At 50.5% G+C, this 13,182-nt stretch overlaps 1 protein-coding gene across 1 annotated transcript; it reads right to left on the bottom strand.

Annotated features, from left to right (window-relative positions):
- Positions 1-230: 230 nt before the first annotated feature.
- Positions 231-6,358, bottom strand: LOC123427191 (probable leucine-rich repeat receptor-like protein kinase At5g63930). The gene is given in 5 exon segments (XM_045111173.1): positions 231-1,837; positions 1,840-1,958; positions 2,348-2,726; positions 2,877-5,906; positions 6,202-6,358. Coding segments are annotated over 4 exon segments (4,863 nt in total). The 5' UTR covers positions 5,812-5,906; positions 6,202-6,358; the 3' UTR covers positions 231-407.
- Positions 6,359-13,182: the final 6,824 nt, after the last annotated feature.

Here is a 13,182-nt window from a genome sequence, read left to right on the forward strand (position 1 = left end):
TTCACCGGCTATTCACGGGCCCTCGTTTGCCGGCTCTACACGAATGTTTACGTAGCAAGGTTTATAAAGAAAAAATATAGCAAGAATTAAATCTGCTAGTATTTACATAATGTAACACCAATCCCTTTTTATATGGATATGTAGCAACCTGCCGCGTGTTAATATTTTGACAGAGGCTGGACTTGGTCAGCGGTATTCTCATCGAAAATAACCTGCAAGTCAAACAACTGTTTATGCAAATAGCAGAGTAGTTCCTTTCTTTCCGGAAGCTGGAATCACAATGTACATCAGTTGGTACAATTCTCAATAATTACTTTGACTGTGTTCATAAATATCTGTAACAACCGGAAATACCAGCAAGCACATGGACCTGCACGTAAGTCTGTAACAGCATCGACGCGGAAATCTCAACGCACGGACGTCTCAACGCATCCGAGGAACCCCTCCAAGCTCACCGCCGACGACCCGCGCGGCCCCTCCCACGCGGCCACCATCGCGCGTGCGATCACCCCCGCATTCCTTCTCATCTCGCCGCCCTTCTCCGTCTCCCCCATCACCGTCCCCACGGCGTCGGCCACGGCCGCCATCGCCACCACCGAGGTCTCCATGTTCCCCCGAGCCACCTCCACGCAGACGCCCCACTCCACCGCCACCATCGCGTTGAAGAACTGCTCGGCCCCCAGCGGCCACCCGATCACCGGCACGCCGTGGCACAGGCTCTCCAGGATGGAGTTCCACCCGCAGTGGCTCATGAACGCGCCGGTGGACGGGTGCGCCAGGATCCGCACCTGCGGCGCCCACCCGCGCACCAGCAGCCCCCTGTTGGCCTCCGCCGTTCGCTCCTCGAAGCCGGCCGGGAGCCACTCCGGCTTGAAGCCGTCCTTCGCGTCGAGACCCAGCGGTGGCCGGAGGACCCAGAGGAACGGCCGCCCGCTGGCCTCCAGGCCCCGTGCCAGCTCCGTCATCTGATCGGCGTTGATGCTGTTCTGCGACCCGAAGGATATGTACAGGACCGAGCGCGGCGGGTGCGCGTCCAGCCACCGGAAGATGCCGGCATCGTCATGCGAGGCCGACGGAGTCGTCGGCGCAGCGAGAATCGGCCCGACCGCCCATGGTTGGACGCCGAAGGTTCTCCTGAGCATGTCTAGGCCGGAGGACTCGAGCTCTTGGACGGTGTTGACGAGGACCGCATCAGTCTTGCGGCAAAACGAGATGACCCGCCGGAAGAAGGCCGACCAGGGATCGGCCCCGGTCGCCGCGAGGATGTACCGCGGGATCTGCGTGCGGTGGAGAACGACGCTCGGGAAATCGGGAAGAGGGAACTCGTCGCCGGCGGCGCGCGTGTGCGGCAGGTGCTCCCACACGGAGAAGAAGACGGCGAAGCCGAAGGCGCCGCCGGTGAGGAAGGTCGCGTGGAACGCGCGGTGCGCGCGCGCGACGTCCGCCGTCCAGCCGAAGAAGGCGTCGGCGACGATGCAGACCGGGGACCGGATGCCGGAGACGAACCCTTCGAAGGCGGGGCGGAGGGACTCGGACGCCTGGAAGAAGGCGATGAACTGGTGGACGTGGAGGTCGGCGAGGGAGTCGGCGCCGGGCGGCAGGCCGTGGTCCGCGGGCGCGAACGGGAGCGCGTGGAGGCGGATAGGAGGGTGGGTGGGCGGGAGGGAGAGCGAAGCCAGAATGCGCGCCGTGGAGACCAGGGTGACGGTGATGCCCGGGCGCAGCTCGTGGAGGAGGCCGGCGAGGCGGAGGAAGGCGGGGATGTGGCCGCGCGCGAGGAAGGGGAAGAGGACGACGTGCGGGTGCTGGCTCCCTGCGTCCTCTGCTGCCATGGTAGCTGTCTCTGGTCTGACGGGGGTGGCTTGTTCGACCGAGTAGAGTGACCCTGGAGGCCTGGACCTAACGGCCAAAGCACATTCATAAGTTCAGAAAGTTGAGATAAATTTTGCACCGAGGAAGTTCAGACAAAACTCAGCCGACAGTGTCAGAAGTTCAGAAAAATAAACATATATTTCCAGCAAAAGCACATTCATATTCCAACACTGAGAAATCTCAGCACTAAACCCAAATCTAAGCAAGAGGCACAGCACCACGTCCAGGGAGGAACCCAGGCTGAACTGCTCAGGGTTACTGTCTGGACTCGAGGGTACCTTCTTCATGATCATCAGAGAGGCTAACATACACAACCCCACTGTTTCCAGTCAGTATTATTTATCCCACTAGAAAACAATTGACAGAAAAGAATGAGTGCATGCTCCCAACATCCCCACCATAAGCAACAGGGGAAAGGGGGCAACGGGTATTGATTGCCTTTCACTAACTGAACTTATATATATAAATACATCATGAGCTATCCTTCTTCGAAGAACGATCAGAAGCAGGCGACGACGCCGAGCTCGCCCGGGCCCTGTCTTTCGACTCGCTTAACATAACTACAACATGCCGCATCGGCGGTCTCTCGTACGGCGACAGGTTACTACATAGCAGAGCAATTTTCAGGACCTCGATCATATGATCGACGACGGCTTTATCTTCCAAATCGAGATTGCTATCGAAGATCCCTGGACCCAGAGAATTGTCCCTGATGTAATTTTTGGCCCATGTTACCAGATCACCTCCCAGCTCTATCGGCTGCACAGGCGCACGGCCTGTTAGCAGCTCCAACAGCACGACACCATAGCTGTATATGTCGGATTTCTCGGTTACCTTCATGGTGTAGGCATATTCTGATCAAATGAAAAGAACTAGATCAGTACTTTGTTGGCCAATCATTGCCTAACTACAGATTCAAGTAAAAAAAAAACATGTAGGGTAAGATAGCAGTGATATGCAAATGGAATTTGTTTTGTAGGATGTGGAGAAAACTTAGGACTCACCTGGTGCAATATAGCCATATGAACCAGCAATTGCAGACATCGACTTTGAGATTGGCATGTCAATCACCTTGGCCAACCCAAAGTCACCAACATGAGCTTCAAAGTTCTCATCAAGTAAAATGTTATTTGACTTGATATCTCTGTGGATGATTCGAGGCTTGCAATCATGATGCAAGTATGAAAGCCCTTCAGCTGCCCCAAGGGCTATCGTGAAGCGTATCTCCCAATCAAGGGAAGAAGAAGATTGCCCGTGAAGTAGCTCTCCAAGGCTGCCTCTTGGCATGTACTCATACAACAAAAGGTTTGCACCCTGGTGATAGATGAAACCGTACAGCTTCACAATGTTACGATGTCTTATCTTTCCAAGAGTCATGATCTCTGCACGGAAGCTGTTGTCTGTGTTGCTTCCTTCCCTGTTAGAAGCCAACTTCTTTACCGCAATTATCTGCCCAGGCTTCAGGACGGCTTTGTACACAGTTCCACAAGCACCCCGTCCAATCACACAACTATCATCAAAATTATTTGTAGCAGAGACCAGTTCCTGAAATGTATACGCATCCTTCGCAGAAACAGGAATGTTAGACCCAGCAGATAGAATTTGCTTGTCTTGCAAAGGGGCTACTGTTTCTAATGGTTTCCTCATGTGGTGCAAAAGTATGGCAATAAGAATAAGTGAAACTCCTCCAATAATGGCGGCAATAATTGCTATGATCTTGCCCATAGGGCGACTGACCGAGTCGGATAACTGGGAAGAGGCGGGTGACTCAGATCCACACTTGCCAAGTTGTCCACCACAGAGTCCTCTGTTTCCAATAAAGCTGGTGACAACCATGTTGTCAAAAAGCGGCACAGGGGGGAGAGTACCTGTGAGATTATTGTACGAGACATTGAGCTGAAGCAAACTTGACAGGTTTACAAATGTATCTGGGATTTCACCTGTCAGGTTGTTATTATTGAGAAACAAACTTTCCAGTAATGCAAGACTGCCAAGCTCTGATGGTATATTCCCTGAGAGATTATTATAGCTCAAATTCATGGCAATCTGCAAGCTTGACAGCAGGCCCAGCTCCTTTGGTATTCCACCGGAGAATCGATTGCCACCAATCTGCAGTGCTGTCAAATGTGAAAGTTTACCAAGAATAGGTGGCATCTGTCCAGATAGCCTATTATCAGCAAACGAGAGAAGCTCCAGCTGAGGCAGTCTACCAACTTCATTTGGCAATGAACCTTCAAAGCTATTCTGGCTGAGATCAAGACGTTGCAACGTTGTACAATTGAAGATCTCCAGCGGTATGCTTCCTCCTAGCCTGTTAGACGAGATATTGAAGACCACAAGCTTTGACAAGTTCCCTATTTCTCGAGGCAACTCAGATGTGAAATAATTATTTGCAAGGTTAAGCCTCTGCAGAGTGTTGCAATTCCCTATCTGAGGAGGAATGGGGCCATTGAACTTGTTTCGAGCCAGCTCAATTGTTGTCAAATTCACCAGATTGCAGAGATCAGTGGAGAAGCTTCCTGTCAGACTGTTGTCACTGAGACGAAGCTGCACCAAGGATTTACAGCTGGTGATTCTGTGAGGTATGTTTCCAGTCAACTTGTTAGACCCCAGATTCAACAAAATAAGGTTTGACTGCCTACAAAGATCTCGAGGTATCTGCCCTGTAATGTTGTTATTTGAGAAATCCACCACCCAGAGTCGACTGTAAATGCCAAACCTTGGAGGTATGTCCCCTGATAGCATATTGTTGAAGAGTTGCAACTGGATTAGCTTGGTCATGTACTGAAATCCGGCTGGAATTGGGCCGGTGAGTGAATTGATCGAAAGATCAAGCTTGCTCAAGTTCCTCAATCCACACAACTCACTAGGAATAAAGCCGGTAAGCTGATTCTGGAAGAGGTAGAGTAGATACAGCCCTGGTATGTTGCCAAATTCCTTTGGTATCCCTCCAGTTAAGAAATTCTCAGAAAAATCAACCTCTTCTGCAAAAGAAAGCTTCCCAATTTCAGATGGAATGGTACCATTTATGGAATTCCTGTAAAGATATAGCTTCTCAAGATAAGTAATGTTCCCAATTGTTGCAGGTATAGGACCAACCAGATCATTATCATAAAGGGCAACTGTCCTGAGATTTGTGCAATTTCCGATCTCTGAAGGAATGGGGCCAGAAAGCTGATTTCCCCACAGGATTAGGTCTGTCATAAGACCCAGTCTCCCAATCTCTTTTGGCAAAGGCCCTTCTAACTTGTTCTGTGCAAGACCAAACACGGTCAGGTTACGGCATTCACCTATCTCGGCAGGAATGCTGCCAGATATAAGATTCTGTCCAAGCCGAATGGTCTTCAGGTTCTTGAGCTTGCCGATGGAATGTGGTATAGAACCGGAGAGGTTGTTACTGTACCCCACCAAGTCTTGAAGTGATGACATGTTACCAATCTCATCAGGTATTGGACCATGGAGCCTGTTATTGCACAGATTGCATCCGGTCAGCATGACCAGTTTCCCGAGCTCAGGGGGGATTGTACCGTCAAAATTGTTGTTATTCAAGTTGAGCAACACCAGTTTTGAGCAATTCCCAATATCCGGAGGGATGGTTCCAGAGAACTCATTGAAGGACAGATCAAGGCTAGTGAGCTCAGTAAGACCGCCAATGCCGGGGCCGACGGTGCCCGACAGGTTCATGTTGCTGACGTTGAGAGACACCACTGCTAGCCTCGACGATGAGGACGAGGAGCAGTTGACACCCCTCCATGCGCACGGCGATGGATCCCTCGGGTTCCAGTTGTCAAGGTGGTTGTAAGTGTCAATCATCTGGCTCTTGAGACCCAGGAGAAGCCAGCCCTCATGGCTCAGCCCCTGGCAGCCAGAGGCCAGCAGAAAGACCAGCACCACGCCGAGTTGCAAACCCCAGGACGCCGATGCCGTCCCAGGGCCCATGCTATCTTCACTTTGCAAATCAACCAATGCTCAGAGCCGAACAAGGAGCAGAACAACTGCTATAGCCTTGTGCATCTCTGCGCCTTCCAGACCTCCTGAAACAGAATGCAAGGAGAGAATTTTTAGAACATGACGCAAATGAAATGCTTCTGTTCTGGAAAGATTCCAACAGCATAACTATCCGCAGGATGCTACGTAGTACTACTTCTATTTTGCATGGCCTTCGTTTTCAGAGGAATGGACAGCACGACGATCCAGAGCAGGAATGAAAGCTATAGTACTAGTACTAAGAATCAAATTCAGGAACTCCAAATCAAGAATCTAACACCGGGAAGAATCACTGAAAAGCGACAAGAATCGAATCACCCCTCGTATGAAAATAATGCTTACTCCTGATTCAGGCTAGGACCAATCAAGGAAACCGGAACAGGAGTAGCCGGCCACCAATCCCACCATGTATATTTGCAGACAAGGATGTTTGAAACACCCAATAAGAACCGAGGAGGGGCCGCGTCCCCCTGAAATCGCGGGAGGCCCCGGCCCATCGGAGGGAGGGACCCATGAACAGCACCGCCGCGCACCGCCACCGCCACCCCGTCCGAAACAGATCTAGGAGCGGGCCTTTCACTCCGCACAGAGCTAGCGAGCGAGCGAGCGAGCTGCGCGCAGTAACTAACGCCACCCCCACCCCCTACAACCGCAAGCCAGCAGCACATCGCGCGAGGGTACAGCACGGCGCACCAGGAGGGCGCATTAATGCGGACGCGCGCACGCCCGCAACAAGAGCAAAGTAAGAGGCTTTCCAACTCACCGCGTTTTCCGCCGCGCTTCCGCCACGCCGCAGTCCCGCCGCCGCTGGGCCGCGCTCTGGCGCCGGCTCACTGCCGCGCCGGGCAAAGAGTGGTGAATGGGCGATGAAGAGACGGACGCGCCGCAGCGGAGTAGGGAGAGAGGGAGATGAGGGGAGATGGCGAGATAGCTAGCTAGCTAGCTAGGGGGAGGAGGGGAGGTGATGGAGGTGGTGGACTGGTGGTGGTAGGGGGGGTGGGGAGAAGAAGTTGGCTCGGGCCGGACGGAGGGGAGGAAATGGCAGGCAAGCACGCTCGCGAAGCGTAGCAATCGCTCGCGGGCGGTCCCTCTCCCTCGATCTAGCCTGGCCCCCCTTTGCTTCCCTTCCCTTCCCTTCCCCTCTTTGCTTGCTTCCGCTCGAGCTTTGCTTTTCGTCCTAATCCGGCCGGCCCCACCCCGGCGCTTTTCTCCCTAACTCTAGTCTAGTGTAGTCTTTAATTTCTCTTGTTGCTTCTGGCCTTTAATTTGTGTGCTGCTGGGGTTTGGAGTTACGTACTCGGTGCTAGTGTGTGCGTGTGCGTGTGCGTGTGTGTGTACCGGTAGTGGTAGGGCAGGGTAGGGTAGGCAGGCCGTGTTGGCGGGCGGCACCGGCTGCACAGTGCCGAGGACGTATGTTTGGTTTGGGAGAACAGCCGTGATTATCTGTCGCTCCAGAAAAAGGAAATACCGGTGCTAATCATACTGGTCTCGGTCTGGTCTTGTCTGGTCGTGACAAAATAGCGCTAATCATACTGTACGTCTTCCATGCGTGTCTCTACGGGTTTGGATGGGAACTGATTGGTTTTCTTTGTCCTGTCATCAACTCATAATGGGCGATGGGTGGATGGCTCACGGGTGAGCTCAGCCGCTGCGTCTGCGTAGGAGTACGTGACTGCACGGGTTGCCGGCCCTGTACATGTCGAGACACGGAGAAAGGCAGATGCGCACGCTTGCCAGTTGCCACCACCACCAAAGCATCGCGTGTGCGTGTGATCGGTTGCCCCGAGTTCGTTCGTGGCCGTCGGTTTTCCCTCCGGGTCATGGGAAATTCGCACGGTTCGCCGTCTCTGGTCCGTTCCGGGCTGGAGTAGCAGCAGTCGTCGTGCTACCTGGCCTGGCCTTGGGGTGCGCGAGTGAGATCGAGCAAAAAGAAGGATGTGCTCCTTTACGTGCGTGCGAGTGCGTGCAATACCTATGCAGTTCTCTAGGTAGGGACGTGGAGGTGGAGGTGCACGGATGGACCGGGGTGCCTTCTAGTTTACTCACCCTGCTGTCAACTTTTCTTTTCTTTTCTTTTCTTTTCTTTACATGGATGGATGGATGGATCAGTGCGACGTCGAGGACTGACTGACTGATGTATGGCACGCACAAACCGCGGGAATCCTCCACCCGCGACAGATGCATGGGTCGGCGTTCCACGTGCACGGCCAACTGTGCCGCGCATGGACTCGAGGCACCGTTGGCACCCCAGAGGAGAAGCTTCTCTGCTCTGCAAAACGCATTGCCCGGGTTTTCCGGGGAAAGACGACCCGAGCAACGATGCCTTTGCACGCCGAAATTCAAACATGACACGTCCTTCACCTTAAGTTTATCTTTCGGATTTGATCCGGGTCTAACCCATTCTATATAGAATAAAAACGTAAGAATTGCAGTACTGGTCGTACTTGTACGCGAGTATTATACCTGCGCTAGGTCAACAAAAATCGCCTTCTCTCCCAGAAAAAAAATAGTGTATAGCAATACCATTCGCTGAAACCCGGCTCTGAAACATATCTACCCTTTGGAAGAATGGATCAAACCCTAGGATAACTAGAGCGCTCTGACTTCCCTTTATTCTGGGGAAGAAAGTCTCCGGGAAGACTAGAGCATCGGCCCCCGAACAATTGAATATGTCCATAGGTTTCATACACACGTTTGTGCATATATATTTTTTGGCCGGTGTTATGACTTTGTAATGTGAGAACTGACCAGTATTATAAAGAGCAGTGTATTTGAGTTGAAAGCTCACTACGGCCACTCGCCTTTAAAATATGCTTATTACCACTCGCCTTTAAAATATGTTTATTATGGTCATTATATACGGGTTAAGGTGACCGTTACTAGCTCGTCGTATAGCTCTATATTCAGTCGAGTTGATTGGTCAACCTAGTCAACATTGATCGGATGCCGTTGCTGTGCTCTCACTTCCCTCCCACTCCCAAATGGCCGCCGCCTGCTTCCTCTCCACGCCCTCCCCGCTCGCATGCCTCACGCACCTTGCACGCGTCGCCGGCCGACCCCCTCGCACTCCCTGCCTCGCCTCGGGAGGCCTCGCCCGTCCTCCCAGCATGCGGAGAAGAGGGCGGGCCGATGACGCCCAACGAAAGCGGATCTAGGGGAGGCATGGTGCGAGGTGGCTGGGGATGACGCTGGCCTAGGTCGGCGACATAACCGACGTCGGCGTCACCCACGTCTTGATGCCCCCGCCCCCGCACTTTATTTCCCCTCAGGGCTACATGTTAGGCCGACTGTACAACCTCAACACGTCTAGGCACGGCACGACGGCGGATCTGAGGTCCCTGGTCGCGGCGTCTACTGCGTCTTCGAGGACGGGAAGCGTGAGGACCGCCTCGATTGGTTCAGTGGCGAGGTCTGCGGCGGCGACACCAAATACTCGGACGACACTTGGCACCGCGACAGCGCCGATGACTTCGACATGGCGCCGACATCGACCGCCTGAGCCCGCGGGTGCCCACATCCGATGTTCGGGCGGCTAATATATCGGCAACGAGCAGCTCTGTTAAGTGTCAACCAACCTCAGGTCGGAGGTGCCACGGATGACATGGAAGTTGGGGACAATGTGGTCGAGCTTGTCTGAGAAGAACCCGGAGCCTGAGCCCTATAGCAACTCGAGCACGTCCAGCGTGTAGGCGTTCTGCCTACACAGAGAGCCCAAACACAGGCCCCAAGCTTCTTCGCGTCGGCATGCCGCTTCCGCAGGGTGGCGACGACGACGGCAGACGCGGCCTCGTTATCCCCGAGGATCAACGCTGCGGAGGCGCGCATGACGACCAGGGGCTCCGCGGGGCCTCGGCGACGGGGCCGGCCACCAGGTCGCACAGCGATCGAGGCGAGGCGGGGAGCGCGAGGTGTCGGTCGGCGGCCTCGCGCCCGCGGCGTGTGCGAGGTGTGATACGTCTCAAACGTATCTATAATCTTTGATGGTTTCATGCTATTATCTTGTCAACTTTGGATGTTTTATGTACCTTTTATATCTTTTTTGGGACTAACTTATTAATTCAGTGTCAAGTGTCAGTTCCTGTTTTTTCTGTGTTTTTGACTCTTTTCAGATCTGATTTTGGAACGGAGTTCAAACGGAATAAAATCCCTGAAATAAAATTTTCCAAAACGGAAGAAGATCAGGGGACTTGAGGGCCAAGGCAGGAGAGCCACAGGGGGCCCACAAGCCCTGTAGACGCCACCAGGGGGCGGCGGCTACCAGGCTTGTGGCCTCCCTGGGGCCCCCTGACCTAGCTCCTTCGCCTATATATTCCCTAAAATACAAAAAATAGGGGAATCCACGAAAACACTTTTCCGCCGCCACAAGCTTCCGTTTCCGCGAGATCTCATCCGGAGACCCTTCCCGGTGCCCTGCCGGAGGGGACTTTGGAGTTGGAGGGCCTCTACATCAACATCCTCGCCCCTCCAATGACTCGTGAGTAGTTCACTTCAGACCTACGTGTCCGTAGTTAGTAGCTAGATGGCTTCTTCTTTCTCTTGGATCTTCAATACAAAGTTCTCCATGATCTTCATGGAGATCTATCCGATGTAATCCTCTTTGGCGGTGTGTTTGTCGAGATCCGATGAATTGTGGATTTGTGATCAGATTATCTATGATATATATTTGAGTCTTTGCTGATTTCTTATATGCATGATTTGATATCCTTGTAAGTCTCTCCGAGTCTTGGGTTTTGTTTGGCCAACTAGATCTATGATTTCTTGCAATGGGAGAAGTGCTTGGTTTTGGGTTCATACCGTGTGGTGACCTTTCCCAGTGACAGAAGGGGCAGCAAGGCATGCATCGTGTTGTTGCCATCAATGGTAACAAGATGGGATTTTATCGTAGATATGAGATTGTCCATCTACATCATGTCATCTTGCTTAAGGCGTTACTTTGTTCTCATGAACTTAATACACTAGATGCATGCTGGATAGCAGTCGACGTGTGGAGTAATAGTAGTAGATGCAGAAAGTATCGGTCTACTTGTTTTGGACGTGATGCATATAGATATAATCATTGCCTTAGATAACGTCACGACTTTGCGCGGTTCTATCAATTGCTCGAAATTAATTCGTTCACCCACCGTCTACTTGCTTTCATGAGAGAAGCCACTAGTGAACACTACGGCCCCCGGGTCTATTCACACCTATCGTTTCCACTTTCGCTTTTACTTTGCTTTGTTTCTTTTTGCTTTCAGTTCTCACTTGGCAAACAATCTATAAGGGGTTGACAACCCATTCATAGTGTTGGGTGCAAGATTTTTGTGTTTGTGCATGTACTTGTGACAATCCTTCATTGGATCGATACCTTGGTTCTCAAAACTGAGGGAAATACTTACCGCCGTTGTGCTACACCCCCCTGTCCGCTTCGAGGGAACACCAACGCAAGGCTCCAAGGCCACGGGGGAATCCTTTGCATATTTGCCAAGGAAGTCCCTAAAGGCATAGCCGTAGCAGAAGGATTCTTGGTGCCGTTGCTGAGGAGTATCAAGACAAGAATGGTCCCCCTTCAGCACGCTTGTTTCTGGCGTCGTTGGAAGGTCTTTTGTTGCAGTAGTAGAAGTATTTCTGGCGCTGTTGCCGGGGAAGGAGAGATCAATTCAAGATCTATCCAAGTAGGTGTCACAAACTCATCTCTTGCATTTACCTTTTTGCCAGTTGCCTCTCGTTTTCCTCCCCCACTTTACATTTGCCGTTTTCATTTGCCTTTCTCCTTTGCCGATTTACTTTGCCTTTTTGCCTTTTTTGTTTGCCTTTTTGTTCGCCCTTTTCTTTCGCTTGCTTTCTGTTCGCTTGTGTGCTATGTGCCTTCAATATGCTTGCATCTTCGCTTGCTGAAAATCTAGTGATGTGGATCCTCATCCACTTGCTAATCTCTTTAAGAGATCCAAGTATGTTGAACCAATTGCTAGTGAGTTGAGTGCACTTGACTTTTTCTATGGAGTTTTGCTTGAGATGCGTGAATCTGAAAATCGTGATGAAGAAATTCATAAAGTGATTCATGAGGGCTCCTTGGATGAAAAGCATGATTGCAATGGTTTCACTATAAATTCTATTAGTGACAATCATGCTAAAAATATGCAAAATCCTAAGCTTGGGGATGATAGTTTTGCTATGACCACTACTTTTTGCAATAATCATGATTGGGGTGATGATCTTTCTTATGATCTTGAAAATTTGTTTAAACCTCATGATGAATATGATATTTGCAATATTATTGAAAGTGGGTTTGGAGAAGTCGTGACTTTAGATGATAACCCCACTATTTTTGAAGAGCGTCAACTTTGCATGCATGTGGATCATGAAAAGAATATCCTATGTGATAGTTACATTGTTGAATTCAAATATGATCCCACATGTAATTATTATGAGAGAGGAAAATATGGTGGTAGAAACTTTCATATCACTAAATTACCTCTCGTTATGTGGAGATTGCTATTGTCTCTTTCTTCTTCCTTGCATATGGCAACTATTGGTTGTCTTGACAATCTGTTTTCCTATAAAATGCCTATGCATAGGAAGTATGTTAGACTTAGATGTGAATTTCACACGCTTTATGATGCTCTCGTTGTGCTTCAACTCTTGTCTTGTGTGTGAGCATCATTGATGCCTAGCTAGGGGCGTTAAACAATAGCGCTTGTTTGGAGGCAACCCAATGAATATATCATTTTTCTATCTGTTTTGTGTTTTCCACACTTTCATAATTCTGTTATGATTGTGTTTTTTGTGTTTCTTTTTTGCTTTTGTGCCAAGTAAAACTGTTATGATTAGTCTTGGGGATGATCGTTTGGTCATGCTGGAAAAGACAGAAACTTTTTGCTCACGAAAAGAATTTTCATTTTTTCTGTAAGAGCTTTTGAGTTGATTCTTTTTGCTGCTGATTGCTATGCAAATTCTTCAGACTGTCATAATTTTTCCGAATTTTTGAAGTACCAGAAGTATACGAAGTATACAGATTGCTACACACTGGTCTGTTGTTAACAGATTCTGATTTTGTTGAGTTGGTTGCTTATTTTGATGAAACTATGGATAGTATCGGGGGGTATTAGCCATGGAAGATTGAAAATACAGTAACCCAACATCAACATAAGTAGAATTTAAGTTTGCTACAGTACCTAAGGAAGTGGTGGTTTGCTTTCTTATACTAATGTTATCACGAGTTTCTGTTTAAGTTTCGTGTTGTGAAGTTTTCATGTTTTGGGTGAAGTTCTTATGGACAAAGAGATAAAGAGTGGCAAGAGGTCAAGCCTGGGGATGCCCAAGGCACCCCAAGATGATTCAAGG

This window comes from Hordeum vulgare, chromosome 2H (assembly GCF_904849725.1).
Source record: "Hordeum vulgare subsp. vulgare chromosome 2H, MorexV3_pseudomolecules_assembly, whole genome shotgun sequence".
Taxonomy (NCBI): Eukaryota; Viridiplantae; Streptophyta; class Magnoliopsida; order Poales; family Poaceae; genus Hordeum; species Hordeum vulgare.